Source organism: Callospermophilus lateralis, chromosome 2 (genome assembly GCF_048772815.1).
Source record: "Callospermophilus lateralis isolate mCalLat2 chromosome 2, mCalLat2.hap1, whole genome shotgun sequence".
NCBI classification, from domain to species: Eukaryota; Metazoa; Chordata; class Mammalia; order Rodentia; family Sciuridae; genus Callospermophilus; species Callospermophilus lateralis.
Genome location: NC_135306.1, coordinates 96,808,981 through 96,826,841, shown reverse-complemented (window position 1 = coordinate 96,826,841; position 17,861 = coordinate 96,808,981). Strand labels below are relative to the sequence as shown.

The following is a 17,861-nucleotide window of genomic DNA, read 5'->3' as shown; positions in this document are numbered from 1 at the left end:
AAGTTAAAACTAATCCCTGCAAGTATGCTAATATTATCTGTTCAGAGTGAAAACTTTCTGCTAAAGATGTATGAAGAAAGAACTCTTCACCCTCTGGGTTTCTGGGCATCCCCAGTCATGGAGCAAGTACTTTCCCTTCTCTTTGGAAACATTGAGGCTGAATATATATATAATTTCCCATGTGATTTTGTTGAAGATAGAAGGAAGGTCACAAATCCAATAACTCAATGGCTTTTGGACAGGGGGTTGGGAGGAAAGCTAATAAATAAAATCTGTGTTGCAAATCCCTTTCAGGAAAGGATGTGAAGGGTGGGGTGGATTTACCAGAAGTTTTGGCAGTTTGCTTTGAAACCTTCTGGAGAGGAAAAGTGTGGCCACCCAAGGGAGCAGCATTCACAGCACCCTCCATTAGGCTGCTGTGCTGGACAACAGCCAATGAGTGAGAAGTCCCTTAAGAAATATTTTCCTTCCCTCTTCTTTTAGAATTGTTAGGAAACTAGGTAGGACCAGGGAATCTGGCTTTCAAGAGTGGCCCTGAATGAATTTTTAGTTTCCAGGTGGGAACAGAGAGCTCAAAAGATTGTTTTCTCTTCCAAGGATATCTGGCTATAGTTTTTTCTTATTCTTTCCAGATCTTGATCTTGTGTGTTCATGGATTAGGCACATGTATGTACAGGATCAGATTTATGGCAGTCTTAGGGAGGAGGGCAAAAGGAGAAGCAAAAGGGGCTCATTCCTCTACTTCATAGCTTCCTTCTCCAAAGTACACAGGATCTACCACGAGCAACAATACAAACATCACCAAAAAAAAAAAAAAAAAAAAAAGCCATGGACATGAATATGCATGCAATTGTACATATATATCCTTGTCACCTGCTACAAATGGAGTGGGACTCAGGAGAATTGAGCCACTGAAACCTAGGCCTTGTAAGGTGATTCCTGAGGTCCGGGCATCCTGACTGGTCTCTGGGTGGCTAAGTCTCCTTTCTCAACCTGTGAAGATCATGTGAATAACCCCTAGCTAAGGGGTGACTCCCGTCCTCTTGGGGATGCCTGGGGTATCTGAGGCAGAAGTATTTGAGGCAGATTCCTCATCAGATGCACTGAGATTCAAGAATTCTATGATGATGTCTCCAAGGCAGTAAATCAAATGTCTGAAACAAATGGATACAACAACTTAGAGAAGAATCTGGCTCAGTCAAGAAACATAAGATCCTATTTGTGACATTTATTTTAGCTTCCCCCTTCACTCGTTACTGATAACTTTAAACTGCAGCATTTTGAGAACGTGTCTCCCAAGATGTTTACTGAACTACTAATAAGTGTTTGTTGAATTACTAAAAGCTACAACCATAATAATGGCAATAACAGTACTTGAGACTAGATTTTATAAATTGCCACTTCTTTTTACATTAGCACATAAGACTATTCTGAAGAACTATGAGGGAAAATTCCTGTGATATCACATTACTAACTACTGCTTCTTCTTAAGATTAATAACTACAGATTTATAGGCTATCTTATAGACAGTGAGACAAAGTCAGGACTCTTGAGGAGTGGCAGTTGAAAGACACAATCTCATCTATTTCATATTAAGCAGAGACAACCCCTAATCTTGACACTGGTCAAGTTTTGCAGTGAGGCTAGGATTCTATGTTAGAAATCTATAATTCTATGTTAAAAATTCTAAGGGGAGCACAGCTACTCATATGCCCTTGACTGAAGAATGGGCTTCCTCTAGGGGAAGGTTATCCTCTTTACTAAGTGTCCAGCTTCTGAAAGAATGCACAGGGAACAGTGATGAAGGAAGGGAATGCCTGCCTCACCAGCCAGATCAGCCTAATCAACTCTGGAAATCAATGGGGTAATAGATGTAGTAGCCAGATTGCCCTCACATCCAACTATTATGTATAATTATAAAGCATCAATAAAAATTAATAAAAATCATTATGTGGCTTATAATGCACAGGCCAAGGTATGTTCTTGCAGTGTTAACATGGCTGGCAGATGGTGGAAAGAACTGTTAAGCACACTGGATGAGCCTGGAACAGGGTTTTAGCAGCTCATATGGAGTTCTGTGCTGAGTTCTTTCAAATACAAATGGGGGCTGGTCCCATAGTCACTTAGTACCATGAAATGACCTGCTCAGTAGTCTGGATTTTACTTAATGTGTATGGAACCTGGACTTAGACTTTGCAGTCAAGTCCATAGCAAGTCTAGAATTCCATTCTCAATGTGGGCTTTAGAAACCCTGCATACCTCTGGGACCATAGACAGCCTTATCTGTGTTGATACTGGGTACACATGTTTTAGCCTACCTGTTGATGAGTGGCTGCTGTAATGATTCCAAGACTAGACTCCAGCTCAACTGGCATTTGTTCACCCCTAGGATTTCTATTAAACAATCTAGTGTGAAAAAAAAAAAGATAGAATTTTTTGTTACTACTGAAGCCTTAGGGTCTAAGGAGATTGTCTCCCCAGGATCTCTGACATCTTACAAAGATTCAGTAATTCTGGCATACCTCTAAACCATGTAGTTAAACCACAATTTCCTAAACTAAAGTCAAGAAAAATAAGTTTCTTCAATGAGGTGCCTAAATAAAAATAGGCCTCAAGAAATAATTTTGTAACCTGCCACAAAAGAACAGGTATTACTTATGAGGTAATGGTTTAGGTTGGAGAAGAGAAGGTTAGGGTAAATAAGGGTAAATTAAACAGACTGCCCAGAGTTACATTCACCACTGTCATCTAGTTACCACAGCCACAGGTGACAAGCTGCCTTTCCTGCCCTTTAAAACAACATAAAGGAAGAAAAACTCTCTTGGGTTTTGTCTCTACTTACTATTAAGGGCTCAATTTATGAAGTCTAAGTTTTTGTAGGATGTATCATGTTCTTCCCTGGTCCAAGGTGCCATGAATTGGCAGAAAACCAAGTTTTCATCTGGTGGGAAGGGCACAGCTTCCTTAGACCTGCCCAAGGATTATGAACCCAAATACCTACAGAATTCTCCCCTAATATTTAGGGTGTGGCCATAGTGATCCATTTCACTGTTTTGTCATCACCTAAGTGAGGACTAAAAGAATCACAGCCATGACCATTTTCCTATTAGTTGGCAAAATGGGTGGGTAGGGGGATCAATAGGTTTTTGAGTCTAGCTATGTTCAGAGCTCTTCTGAAAATGGGGAAGGATGTGGGGCAATGGTGGCAAAGCAGGATGGGAGGAGAAGAGCTCTCAATATAATCAATCTCTTTATCCAATTACCTGGCAGGACTCCCATCAGGCTCTGCAAAGCTTGCTTCTCAGTAGCCACTTTCTGTTCCTGAGTCCTTACAGGCCGCGGAAACTTGGGAAGAACTCCACCAGGCCAGATGGACTCCCGAAGAAGCCGGAGGTACTGCACCCAGTGCTGTGGACATGTGAGATTAGCTACCTGCACTTCTAGCCACCTATGATACAAAAAGAAAAGAAATCTCAGATTAACCTGGGGAAAAAAATGGTGCACCAAGACAATGAACTGGATGTTTATTTCTCCCTCCTAGATTCAAATATTGAAATCCTAACCCTCAATGAGATGGTATTAGGAGGTGAGGACTCTGTGAAGCGATTAGGTCATGGAGGAAGAGCCCTCATGATGTGATTAATGCCCTTATAAAAGAGGCCCAAGAGATCATGTGAGGACACAGGGGAAGACAGCAGTCTATGAATCAGGAAGTGGGTCTTTGCAAGATATAAAATTTGTTAGTGCCTTGATCTTGAACTTTCCAGCCTTCAGAACTGTATGAAATATACTTATTTGAAGTTGAGTAACAATAATAGTGTTATTTACTGATTCACTCTGAGCCACACGTTGTACAAGGGTTTTATAGAACAGAACACTAAAAGGGTCTCAATCTTGAGTTAAGATTGCATCTAGCCTTTCCAGTAGGAATCATTAGAACCTTCTAAGTAACCTGTACACACAGCCTTCAGAGTTAAGGGTTTCGTGATTTTTCACACAACAAACCCTTAACCTTCTTTCTTGTCACCCTGGCATGTCCAGTTGGTCTTCAAGTCCCTATTTTGAGGAGTTTCTATACCTGCCCTCTCCTCTCAAGTAACAGAAGTCTGCCACTTTAACACTCCTTGTTTAGCTGTACCTCCTCCAGGAGGTCCTTCTTGACCTGCTCATTCAGAGGTGCTCTCTTCCGGCTGAGTCCTCTTCTAGTCCTTAGTGCTGGATCACAAGTTTGGAGCTAATATTTTACTTTAGAGTATGAATGATTTCTCATTTGTTTATATCTTTGCTTCTTCAACTCAATTGTAAGTGGCACAAGAGTTCTGTGTCTCCTACTTCATAAAAATTTCCCCAAATATTTTATGCTCAAAAACTTACGTTAAGTGACAACTGTTTTCAGCATAATAAATATTTCCCCTTTTTTCTTCCATATACCAAATCCAAAGTTCACCTAAAAACCTGGAAGGTGTCTCAACATTATTTGTTCCTGTTTTTTTTTTTTTTTTTTTTCAGAGTGACATAATCACTAGCTGAGGTTTAAGACTGTCAAGGTCTCCTTAGTAGACCTGGTTGGAGGCTGGCATGGCTAAGCTGGTCATGGATGGACCTTCTACCACTTCTATTCATGTCCAGAAGTCTGTTTGGGACCATACCACATGGCAGCTCACACCATTGCTCCTATACCCAAATTACTTGTAACCCGTCCAAGAGCAAAGGGGGCTGCCAAGGCAAACTTTATTTAACCTCCACTCTGCCAGACAGTCTGCATTCCGCTCAAGCTGGGCATTCCAGTCCTGGGGGCTGCAATCCCCCAAGCCCAGGGCTCACAAATGATTCTAAGAATAGGAAGTCTGAAAGGTAATAGCAGGGCAGGAATGGCAGACATCGATGGAGATCAAGAGCGGCACAAAGCTGCTCTAGCCCAAAATAGCCATCACGATCGTGTCTGTTATTATTAGGGCTGCATCTCCTTTTCACAGGGCTTTTCATTCAGCAAGCCTAAGCCTCCTGATGAGAGGGATCCAGTGGCAAGAATTCCTGTTCCTGTTTATAGAAGAGGGTCACCAGAGGGAGAAGGTTGTGATGACCTGATTAAGTTCTCTGCAGAGGATCAAGTGACCCAAGGACTCCCTTCTTCACCTCAAGCCACATACACTTCTGTGCCTTTCATGGAAGTGAACAATATGTACTAGGATGTCATCTAAGAGATCTGCAAGAGAGGGACAAAGTCTTGCTAATCAAAATCTTTGAGAAGCCTGGAATATCAAAGAATAAGACACATTCAGACAGAATTAGTTCTAACTATGCTTCACATTCACATATGCAAATAATAAGCCACTCTGCCCTTATTTCTGTTGTCTGGAGCCAAAAACGCCTGTGATTCAAACTCTTCAAAGGTATCTCAGCATCTTATATAACAGCTAATTTGGGCATCAGTCATCTTTTGGGCATGCCTTACAAGATAGGAGCTGGATTCTTTTGAATTGGCATCACCTGGTGGGGACAGGACCTTGCACTGCATTATAGCAAGGATTTCCTTTTTATTCTCCTTCTATAGTGATTTGGCATCTTGTGCACATAAGTTGAGTGCAAGATGAATTTTAGTATGTGGCAAAATGGTGAATTTATACAAATCTATAAGAAAACTTATCATATTGGAAAGAAGCATCAAAGTCTGAAAAGGTAAAATCAAGCATCCAATGATAATGATGAATCAGTAAGATAAATGAATTTGTGGGAGTTAACTGGGAGAACTAACCACAAAGAGAACTGAAACCTCCAAGTAAAATGCCAACTGCTAACAGAAGAAAGACACTGTCAAGGACTTCAAACTTGAGGCCCAGAGCTGATCAACAGAAGGCCCTGAAAGTTGGCCCCAGGAATGTACGAAATAAGACTGACACAAATTGGCAGAAGTGAAACAAACTTTAGGTTTACAACTAGGTACAGAGGTTACAAAGTGGCTTCTGTTGACAAGGGGCTTCTGGGTGCCAGCTTTCCTTATTCTTTTCCATACCTTACAGACTACATGCTTGCACTATATGAGATTTAAACATTCACCCTCTTTCCAGAATTTTCTTGCCCAGGCCTTTTCTCCTCTTTCTTCTTCTCTCAGAAAGCAAAAACTTTCTCTCAAACACTGGGCTGAGTCCCAGGCAGCATGTGTAGAAGGCTAAGGGCAACAACTCTTTCTTGTGTACAAAATGCACAGCACTTATGAGGGCTGGTATATTATCCTGAAAACCAGACATTCCAGTCTAGAAAGAAAAACAACAAAGCCCAAACCAAGAAAATCACAACTATTCCTGCTCCTCATTTAATACAACTGCTAAAATTTGTGAGCCGTAATCCAATTCTAAGACATGTTTTACTATTACATGTGATACTTTTCTAAAGTTATAAATGGCTAGATACAGGGATCTGGTATAATTAGCCTTGTCTGACACCTAGGTAGGACTGAATGCCAATAGGTACTTGCTAACAACAAAGAGGGTAGAATCTCTTCTCTTGTGTTCATACCTGTATTTTATTCTATCGTTCTGCTCTAAAGTGAAGCACCATACATACCATCATTTCTTTATCTAACTTTATCAACTTAGAAACTGAGCAAGAGCAGAGAGAACAAACAGATTAGGCATAGGAGTGTTAGAAGAGAAACTGATCCCTTGACCCTTCCTTGTTACCTCCCTGCATCTTTCTACTCCACACATTGTCTTTATATTTTTAGTATAGGAGTAGGAAGATAAAAAACAGATCTGTGTCCTTATAGCACTTTTAAAGCAAAAGGGATGAAACTGATGCACCACAGTAGCTTTTCAACATCAACTTCTGGAATCTGTTTGTATAAAAATCTAAAGTTTCAAGGTGGATACACACATGTGTCCTTCCCACTGTTTATTATAAATTACTTATAATAAGTCATTTACTAAATACAAATGTTGTTGTTTATGTAATTCAAGATGCATGAGGTAAATATGCTAAAATAAATATGGTAGATAATAACCTCAAATAGCATTGGTTTTATTTTCCATCACTATTCCAGTTTTGATATTTGATTTAGAGAGATATCTGTCATGCATTTTATCTTTATCCAAAGAAAAGAAGGAGAAAACCTAAACCAGGTCTTTTATGTCAAGCCATCTCTGAAAGATGTAGAGCATATGGCAGTCTTATTAGAGGGCCTAGAAATAACCAATAACATGTCAAAAAGCAACAGGCTGACAAAGACATTTAAGAGTCTCTCTTATATCAGGCACAGAAGGAGGATGTGGAGGATGAAGGCTTGTCATCACACCAGGAATGCATGGTCTCCTCCATGCTGAAGGAAAACTGGTCTGAAATAGCTATAGATAGAGAATGAATGAACCAGTGGCTAAAAAGGAGATAGTTTAACAGCAGGGCTTATGATGACACTTCAAGGTTAGCAGAAGGTCATTTTCCATCAAAATAGCAGAATCAAATTTCATAAGTAAAGGGAGAACACTCTAGAGATGATGTCTAATCCAGTTAGCCAAATTTACTTCTTTTCAAGCGTGCTGCCATGACTAAGTGAGAAAGGGACCTGAATAAATGGTTTAATAGGAAAGAGACTGGGAAAATAATGAATCATAAAATAGAAAACCTATCAATATTAAAAAAAATATCTGGTGCATTCTCAATGAAAGAAAATGACAAGTTCATTCCTTATGGCATATTTATTCACTGGGTTGAACCTCAGAGAAAACCCAAAGGTTGTTATGCTCAAACTTCATCCTAAGCTAACAACTACAGTTTAAAGAAAAAGAGACAGAAAAGGGTGAGGAGGTTAAAACTGATCTTGAATGGCTCCTTCTTGTGTTTATGGACAGCTTCTGTTATTCCAAATAGACCTACAGTAGATTACAAGTGTTGACTCATTTTATGATCCCTGTAACAGGGTTTTTGATCTTGGTACTATGGATGCTTTGAACTGCTGATTCTTTGTTGTGGAGTAGAGGGCTGTTCTATGCATTGTAAAATGTTTAGTGTACCCCTTCTCCTCTAGACTCCTAAGTAGATGCTAGCTGTGAAAGTCAAAAATATCTCCAGACATTGCTACATGTCCCCTGAGGATGAAATGGCACCATCTGAGAATCACTGTCTTCAGTGTAGGGTCTTTTGGATTCATGTATCAGGGTACTTTCATAGTCATTTTAAACTTTGTAGTTATACAACAATATTCCTCAAATTGTGGACATGATTGGAAGTTACTTGTGGCAACATTTTAAGAAATCGAAATACAAACAGATTAGAATAGAAAATATATGAGAATTACATGTATGTGTATGTGTGTATGTGTGTGTGTGTGTGTGTGTGTGTGTGTGTGTGTGTATCTCAGATATGTGCGTGGGTATATCCATGTACATGGCTGTACTTATGCATGTGTTCATGACAGGATTCAAAGTAAAATTTATTTCTTACTCTGGATTGAAGTTTTCAAAAAAATGGGAAAACACTAATATAGTATAAAGGATTAGGAGTTCTGAGAGAAGGGAGAACAAGCCCAAGCCACATTCTTAGTTTCCTGGAAACACTGACCACCTCTACCCACCCAAGTACCCTATAAAAGGTTTACAATGGTATACACCATAAACTTTGTGATCCGTACCCCTGGTCTTGCATATTACTTTGAGTATTGGCTCATCCACTTAGGAGCCCCAATCTATAGGGTAGGAGAAAAAGCAGGTCTTGAGGGGGAGATAGTGTGGATTTAGGGCATTTTCCATTAAACAAATTGTTTTTGTCAATTTCACACCTGATAAAAGTTACTTTTCTTCCCTCTATTCCTTTCCCAGGCCTCTGTCTTCCTGCCATGGCCCCTTGTATTTACAGACAGTTCCTGTTGTCACCTCTTAGTCCTAGACTTCTGGGTCCCATAACCAGCCAGACCCAAGTTACTCAGCTGTGTCTGAGAAAGTTCAACATTGCTGCCCTCTGACTGTGTATCTAGGTCACCATCCTTTCCTGCTCTGTGTAGAAGAAGAATGAGGAGGAAATAAACTCCGAGGATATGGAACTCCAGCTTCTTTCTCCAAATAACTATTGTGACATCTAAAATGGCTCACAGAGTATTCACAATTTCTTCTTGGATCTTTGCTTTCATGTTTTAAATCATGGATCCACCTCTTTGAAACAAGTCAAACAAGAGAAGAACTTAACTCTGCCTGACCACCACAATTTAAAATATCTGAGTTCTATACTTTTATATCTAGGAACAAGCATTTTTTGATTTTAATTAGTAATGTATAAGTCACAGTTGTGAGACTAATATGCACTATAAATTTGAAGATTCTTATTCAAAGAAGCAACTTCAAGAAGTCATTTATTGAACCTTAGAGATTATTTTTTCCAAATTCACCAATTCTATATATGTAAACACTGAGAACCAATAAAGAGCATTTCATATCAAGTGGCTTATAGACACAACTTGAGAGTTGGAAGAAGGTTTAGAGGTTATCTATCTAATCTCCTCCAAAGCAGAAATTCCCTCTGTAAATATTGAGGCACAGACAAAGGCTCTGGCTTGTGAATCCCAAAGCTTGTACTTCTGTCCTACTTCTGCCACCCATTAGCGTGTGACACTGGGGAAGTTTCAAAATTTCTGAAAAAGATAACTATAGTTCCGTAGAAATGCTTCTTAAATATTGGGAACCCAAATCCACTTCCTTGTGAATTATAGTCATTAGTCCTAGTAGTTCCATCATGTGGAGTTAACAGATGGTAGATCAAATCTTTCCATAAGACAGAACTTTACATTTCTAAATTCATCTATTATGTATCTCTTAAATCTCTTCTACAACTTATACACCCTTGATTCTGCCAACCTCAGAGTTGGGCACCCAGTAGATACTCAGTAAATGTTTGATGAATGGAAGAGAGAAATGAACCATTCCTCATCCTGATTCCACCCTCTGGGTGGATTCTGCTTTGTTTTTTTTCTCTCTTAAAATAGAGCACCCAGAACTACACAGCCCTGAGATGTGACCTGACCAGCAAGGGCAAAGGAGATTAGTGCTCTCCTTGATCTAGATGCTATTCTTCTATTAAGACACCTAAGACTGTGCTGGCTTTTTGACATATACAAAAAAATACTGACTCATACTGGATTTGCAGTCAACTAAAACCCTAAGTCCAGATACTTATATTTTTTTTTAAAAAAAAAATCACATGTCCCTTGTTTATGCCTATCTTGCACTCTTTATTTGTGTAATTAAAAAAATGTGAATTCTGGTTTATAATGTTTGTTTTAACCAAATTTCATTTTGTGGTTTTAGATTATCATTCAAAATATTTTTGAATCTTGTCTTTTGTCATCTAGAATATAAATTATGCCTCTAAGATTAGAGTTACTTTCAAAGCTACTAATGAAAAATATTGAACAAGATAAAAACAAGAGCAATGTTCTATCATTAGACATTTCTTTCCAGTTTGACATCAATTTAAAAACAGCTCAACTAGCTACTAATCACTTAAAAGTACTACTATAGTCTATGTCACACATGTCAATTTTGTCTATACGCATCTTATGGCAAAAGCTTGTTGAAATTCATATAAAATGTAATTATCATTGTAGTCCTTTCATTTAAAGGCCTCATAATCCCATCAAAGACACAAACCATTCTAAATCAGGCAGGACACACTCCATACTGCTTTCTAGAGCTTGTTATTGCCTTTCCTGAGTGTGTAAAAAATATCTATTTCCTAATCTGCTTCAGAAATTTCCAGAGATAAATGTCAGGGTTCACAACCTTTATCCATTTTTTAAAAGGCAAGATGTTTGTTTAATACCAAACCATTTCTAGCAATGCCTCTCAATGATCTTATTCATACATATAAATTCTTTCAGTTTCATGAAATAAAATTTATCTAGGCCCGGTACATGAACTGGAAACCACATTAAATGCTCTTACTATTTTCATTCCTATTTTAGTCTTCAATTCTACTTTAATTATGCTTATTTAATTCTTGTTAGAACCTTCTCCTTAACAAACAAAAAACTAAACCAAACCAAACAACAACAACAACAACAACAACAACAAAAACACAAAACCAAACTAAAGCAGAAATTAAATAGCCTAGCAAATAATAGACTAATTCATTTTTTGTTGAATGAATGCTTTCTCATGTATCCCAAGCAATTTACCTTTTGTTGTTGTTACTGTTGCTGTTGCTCTTTTTAAAAAAGTCTTTCCCCCTAATATTTATCTACAACTTCAGTTCCTTCTGAGTTTAAGTTTACCAGACTCCATTCTTATCCATGCTACTCTATGTTCCCTCTCTATTTTTTAATGTATGTTCATTTACAATCTGATCTTAGTTAACTATCCTGGTTTCACTTCATACTGATTCATTTTTTTTCCTCATTGGAATCATGTGTTTAATTTGTTTATTCATTCATTAAACATATATTGGTTGAGCACCTTATAAGTATCAAAAGAATAAGACTGTAAGGTTTTAAGGGTAGTAATCTGACTTAACTCATTCTGATATCTCCTTCTGCATTGGTGTCAATCACACAATAAATCATTAAATATTTACTGAATGAATCATCCTGTTCCAAAAGTTTCAGGGATACCTTTGGGGTTAAAATTTTATGTTCTTTTGTTACTATAATATATAAAGCAGTATTTTTTAAATCTCATTCTCTATGCTCTCCTGGGAATTTTAGTACCTTTTTGTCCACCTTTGCTTTCCTTTCTGAATCAGTTATTTTCCACAATTTCTAATTTTTAACATTATCTAAAATTGGCTTCCACTATTCCCTTTTCATTGGACTGAAGGGTCTCCTGCAGAGCATATTCTTTCTACTATTCCTCAGTTGGACTCTCTTTGGAGTCTGGAGCCCACCATATGAGTTATCATGTGATTATTTATATATATATATATATATATATATATATATATATATATATATATATATATATATACACACACACACACACACACACACACACACACACACACATATAATCTTTTTCAGGTGTCACTGTTTATTTTTTTTCAGAAATCAAAATAGATAATTGTTGATTTACTAGCCAATAAGGGGCTTTTAATCATGACCTAGATATACTGTTCAAAACACACTATTCAATCCTAATAATTATGCTTCTCAATTTACAGGGTAGAAAACTACGTATGAATTGTTTTTGATTTCTCTTTTCCCCAACCTTTATCCAATGCTAGAGAATCAATGCAATAGGTATTATACCTGGTTGGTTCTATCTTCTCAGTATCTCACGAATTCATCATCCCTTTTACCATCCCTATAGCAGTGACCTCAGCTAAGTTCCTCCTGTCTTGTCATTTCTATCAATGCAACCCCTTCCCAATTTTTCTCCCTGGCCCCAACTTTATCGCTAATGAATCCTCTACAGCACTATTTAAGTGATTTTTTCTAAATTGCAAATGTGATCATGTTGTCATTATATGTTCTGTAAATTGTTTCCCACCAAATGGGGGACAGGTGCTATATTCTTCAATGACTCACAGGGCTCTAAATGAATCAGTTTAATCATATTAAACCCTACAGTGTTATCTTCAGCTAGTCTTTTTACACACTGTATATTCCTAAGCATACCTAACTTCTTTAATACCACAGATATATTGTTCTACCACTGTTCTGCCTTGAATGCTCTATTCCTCAATGTCTACCGTAAATACCCTTCACTTTTAGAAGTTATTAACATATGTTAATATTGTACATAATATTATTGGGGGTTCAGTGGTATTTCCATACATGCTGATAGCATGCACTTATCAAATCCAACTTGTTTTCCACCCTCCCCCCACACACTTCCCAATCTCTAGTAATCATTTCAGGTCAACTACTTTCAGGTCAACTGTTTTAGCTTCTACATATGAGAGATAGTATGCAGTACTGTCTTTCTATGGCTGGCTTATTTCACTTAACATAATGTCCTCTAGTTCCATTCATTTTGCTGCAAATGATAGGATTAAATTCTTCCTTATGGCTGAATAATACTCCATTGCATGTATATACCACATTTTCTAAAATCCTTTCATCTGTTGATGGGCACCTAGATTGATCCCATATCTTAGATATTGAAATAGTGCTGTAATAAACACAGGCATACAACTATTTCTTTACAATGCTGATTTCACCTATTTTGTAGATATCCCCAGGAGTGGGGTAGCTGGATCACATGATAGTTCTATATTTTGTTTTCTGAGGAACCTCCAAACCTCTAAATGGCTGTAACTAATTTATATAAATTAGTTACAGCCATTATAGCATATATAATGGCATCAATAGCATATAAGACTACTTATTTCTCCATATCCTCCACCAGCAAATTTTTTTTTGTTTATTTATTTGTTTGTGATAATAGCTATTCTAATATCTCCACAATCTTTAAGTGCTTTTCTGATGTCATCTGCTCTGTAAGCCTTTTTGGGGCCCCCTCACAATTGATTACTTGATCCTTTCAGACTCACAGAGACAGTTCTTTTTGAAGCCTCAAGTTTACACTAGAATTTCTTGTAAGTTTTCACTTCCAACTGGATATTAAACTGCCAAAGGTACAAATTTGGGGTTTCTTTTTTTAAAAAAATCACTTTTTTAAAAATCTCAGTTTTTAAATCAGAAAAAAAGTGATCTCAATTATTAATGTTTATAATTGGTAGATTTTAAATAGTAGATTTAAAAGACTATGGACAAGATGCAAATACTTTGTGTTTGGCATTCATATGTATTTATATAAACATTTCACAATAACTTTAGATTCTTTCCTAATGATCTTTGTTTAAGCTAATAATAATACTAAACTGTAGGCCAATCCACCAGCTGCAGGGTGAATGTTTTAAAGAGTATGCTGGGTAGTAAGTCAGCTGATCTAGAATGAAGAATTCATTATGAGTAATCCATGTAATAGGCAATTCACACCTAGTTATGCATTCCTCTGGAAGCAAAGAGAGGTGGAAGGCGAGGGAGTGGGTCAGCCATGCTTCCTTTCTGGCACACTATAAATCCTAGAGAAGAGAGACAGCTGCCAGCAGCCTATGTTTTTGTTGGTTTTCCTGGCAAACAGGTCTAGAGGACAGAAGAGAATGAAAGTCAAACAAAAGCAAAGGGGGTTATGTTGACTATAAGTCACACTTGTATTTTGGGAGGTGACTCTAATGGATGGAACATTTTCCAATTGATTCCAAACCATTATTTGAAACAAGTTAGAAGAAAAGAAGAAAGACCATAGCAGGATGTGGGAAAAAAGACCAAAATCAAAGGTCAAGCTACCTTTCTAACAAATACAGAATAAAAGGGAGTCATTTGAAGATTCTGTGTTCTTGGGATAAATATGATTAATTATAAAGGGAGATCTCTAAATATTTGTTTAGATTTGAGTGACACCCTTGGGATTCCAATTTAAAAGTCTATTGCACAAATCTAGTATGTCCCTGAAGACTTTTAAATAACCTTTTTTCTGTGCCATACCATCTTGCTATCAATGCAGTATAGTTCAGATCGGAGAAAATTAGGGCTGATAGACTTTACAATTAGTATAGAAAATCCACAAACACCTTTGAGCCTTGTCTTTTGTCATCTAGAATTTAAATTATTCCTTCACCACTGACAAGTTGAATGAACTGAATTCTGGCTCCCTTCTTTACAAAATGGGCTAATTCTTACTGTGCCTTCTTCATGAAGTTATCATCAAAATCAAGTAAGACAAATGAAAGCCTTTTTGAAATTGCTTGTGTGTTTGTGCATGCAACAGATCAAAAGAATCCTCTAAATTCTCTTAAAAAAATTCTATTAGGCCAAAGGAACTAAATGATAGCAGCATCCTTAGGCATTTATGCTTGAGTTTTCTCCTTGTAAAATTGCTTACTCCTCTCCTGGCAGGCCCAGGGAAGTAAATAACAGGAACAGTGAACAATCTGGTATTGAGTAAATAAAATTGGAAAAGGGCCCTGTGGGGTTATGGGTAATGCCAAAGTTCTTATTATGCAGAGATTTTGGAGTTGCCACCTATCTGAAAGGGCAAGGAGAGAGTGTAAAGTTATCAGGATAGATAGCCTTCTACTTGGAAGGCATGATATGAGTATTCAGAGGGTGTAAAGTATCAGGATAGATAGCCTTCTATTTGGAAAGGTATGGTATGAGTATATTCAGTTCTTTTCCATGTTAATTGTAAAGTCTGTCAGCCCTGATTTTCTCTGAGCTGGAACATAGTGCATTGATAGCAAGATGGTATGGCACATAAAAAAAGTTATTTAAAAGTCTTCAGGGGCATACTAAATTTGTATAATAAACTTTCCTTCCTAAACCTGATCTCTATGTTTTATAAAGTGAAACTTTCACTGTAGAAATTGGATTCAAAATGTCTGCTTCCTCTCCTTGGCCTCATGTGAACTGTAAGCCTGGCTGATTCTCAGTCCCCAGGTAGTTATTCTGACCCTGCCTTTCCAGGGCAAGGGCAGGGAGGTGGCCTGGAGAAGGGGAAGGTAATTAAAGTGCCACCCATTCAGAAGAAAATTGAGTCTGCTAGAGGGGAAAGGGCAAGGAGAGAGGGTATAAAGTCCTTGATGGCTGGAACACCAGGAAGAAAGGCAAGACACAAAGGAGGAGAGAAGACAGTGATTTAGTGTTGTCCTGACAACCAGAGCCCCTATTGTTCATGGTGACTTTACCTCACAGGGAGAGCTCCATGCTCTGCTCTGGGCATAGAACCACCACCACAGGAGACAAGGATGGGAAGGGAAGTAGTGGTAGGGGGAGAAGTGTTAAGTAATTATGTACTCTCGACTCAGAAGGGGCTGACCTCCAAATTTCTATTGATATTAGAGGTAACAGAGGAGGCTGGAAAAGAACAGCCTTGAGAACAAAGGATATACATGAGAAGCAGATGTCCAAGATAAAGAAGCAGAAAAAATGCTCGAGAGGGTGTGAAGGAGAAGGAAAGTGACTATAATGAACAGAATCATCTGTATGGAAGAATTATCTGAAGATATTTGTTTCCAGTTTCCTCTCTGCAGTTTGAATTTCAAAACCTTTCCAAGCTAGAAGGCTATATATCCTGATACTAAAGACATAAGGACAGAGAGGTGGCAACTCTAGAATCTTTGCATAGTAAGAATTTTGGGGGTACCAATTGTGTGATTAGAAAATATGGGTAATAGATAACATTGAAAAAAAAAAAAGCAATAAAGAAAAAGAAAAGAAAAAAGAGGAAAAATAAACCATAGGGGAAAAAGGTCCAGGGACTTATCTTGACACTGCATTTATATGGCAAGCTGCCCTCCCAGGAGGGCTAAATTCCCTGCTGAGAACTCTTTTGATGCTGGTATTACATTAGAGCTGGACTAAAGTATATCTCCCACCAGTTCACCCTTACTCTATCCTTGCTCCAGTACCAAATAAGTCTATTCCTAAATAAGACATTTGGTGAAGACTCTAAGGCCAGAGGTAAAACACTTGCCTACCATGCAATAAGGCCCTGGGTTCTATCTCCAGCACCTCAAAACAAAAACAAAACTGAGCATAAACATGTAATTGCTTCTCTAAAACCAAGTTAATAAGAAAGAGCCAAATGGTCTCATGGCTGCAAGTAATAAGAAATCCCTTGCTTACATAACAGGCATAAGATTCCTAATATCAGGGCAATCTGGCACTAACTCTCCAAAAAGTCCTTTAGTATAGGACAAACTAGCTTATACAGTATTGACAAGATTCTTTCCACTTAGATGTCCAGCTGGTCTCATCATCATCACAGACTGGTTCATTCTATTCTGAAAGAACATCTTTTAGCACTGAATTCTTAAGGGATAGAATTCACTCAAAGGGACAACTTCTGGCAGTATACATTGCTCAGAGAAAGAAGAAAATGTTGAAGACCCATCTGAACAGAGTAAAGGGTGAAAGAAAAAAGCAACTTGGCTTGTCTAAAAGTCATTGGCACTATGGAGTGGGTGGACTGATGGACTCTGAATCATGATGCAAGATGCAGCATGGCTTGGATATCATCACCATCAGAGCAAGTGACCTATAATTGCAAAATAGGTCTCCCTCAGAGAAGGAATGGGTATTATTTAACCTGCAGCGCCACCTGGTGCTTATAGGGAGAATTCTTGTACTCTTTTCCACCTAGTAGCTGGGCAAGTCTTCCTGTGACAATTTTATTTAATTTTTAATGTGTGTTTTGTTTATTTATTGTTTTTATTAGTGCATTATAGTTATGCATAATAACGAGGTTCATTTTGACATATTAATAAATGCATAAAACATAATTTGCTCCATTTTCTGTGATACATTTAAAACAAAAACAATGTAGACATGACAGATTCTTTTTCTGAGAGCATGGCTAAAAATATTCAAAACATGCTTAAAGCTTATCTTTTATTTTAAATAGAGACATTATCCTTTAAAAGTATTTCAGTGTCTGGAATATTATTCATCCCAAGTCATTCTAATTGATACCTGTCTCAAAAGGTCTAGCTCCATACATATTTTCCTCTTTATAAAGCCTCTCTAACATTATCTCTTATTCCCTAAACAACTTCATGAGAAAGATACTGTTATTCCCCTCAGAGAGTTAACTGTGGCAAAAGCAGATTAAGTGACCTGTTCAAATCACAGATGCTAAACCTAAAGGTAGGATTTAGATTCAGATCTGACTGACTTCAAGGTTCATATATTTTCTTTCCCAAGTGGAAGGAGAGAGATCTAGAAGGAGCAGGAAGAGGGTGGGCCATGCTTTCTGAGAGGGTAAACTCAATGGGGCCTCATAGTGGGGAGCCCAGGAAGGTCAGGGGCACTGTACTTTTTTGGAAATGATAGTGCAGATGGACTGAAAAGGGTAGATAGACTGAAAAGCCCCAAATAAAAA

The 17,861-nt window shown here is 37.8% G+C and overlaps 1 protein-coding gene across 4 annotated transcripts in view; it reads right to left on the bottom strand.

The window, feature by feature from the left end:
• Nucleotides 1-841: 841 nt before the first annotated feature.
• Snx19 (sorting nexin 19) overlaps nt 842-17,861 on the bottom strand; it is a 37,435-nt gene continuing 20,415 nt past the window's right edge. For 3 of the 4 annotated variants that reach the window (XM_076846160.2, XM_076846158.2, XM_076846159.2), the window contains 3 exons: nt 3,264-3,448; nt 2,319-2,406; nt 842-1,154 (listed from right to left, as the gene is read on the bottom strand). In XM_076846160.2, the coding sequence (XP_076702275.2) occupies nt 1,022-1,154; nt 2,319-2,406; nt 3,264-3,448 (406 nt within the window). In that variant the 3' untranslated portion in view covers nt 842-1,021. Of the gene's footprint in view, nt 1,155-2,318; nt 2,407-3,263; nt 3,449-17,861 lie in introns of those variants that run through there. The other variant, XR_013090373.2, reaches the window with a different exon arrangement.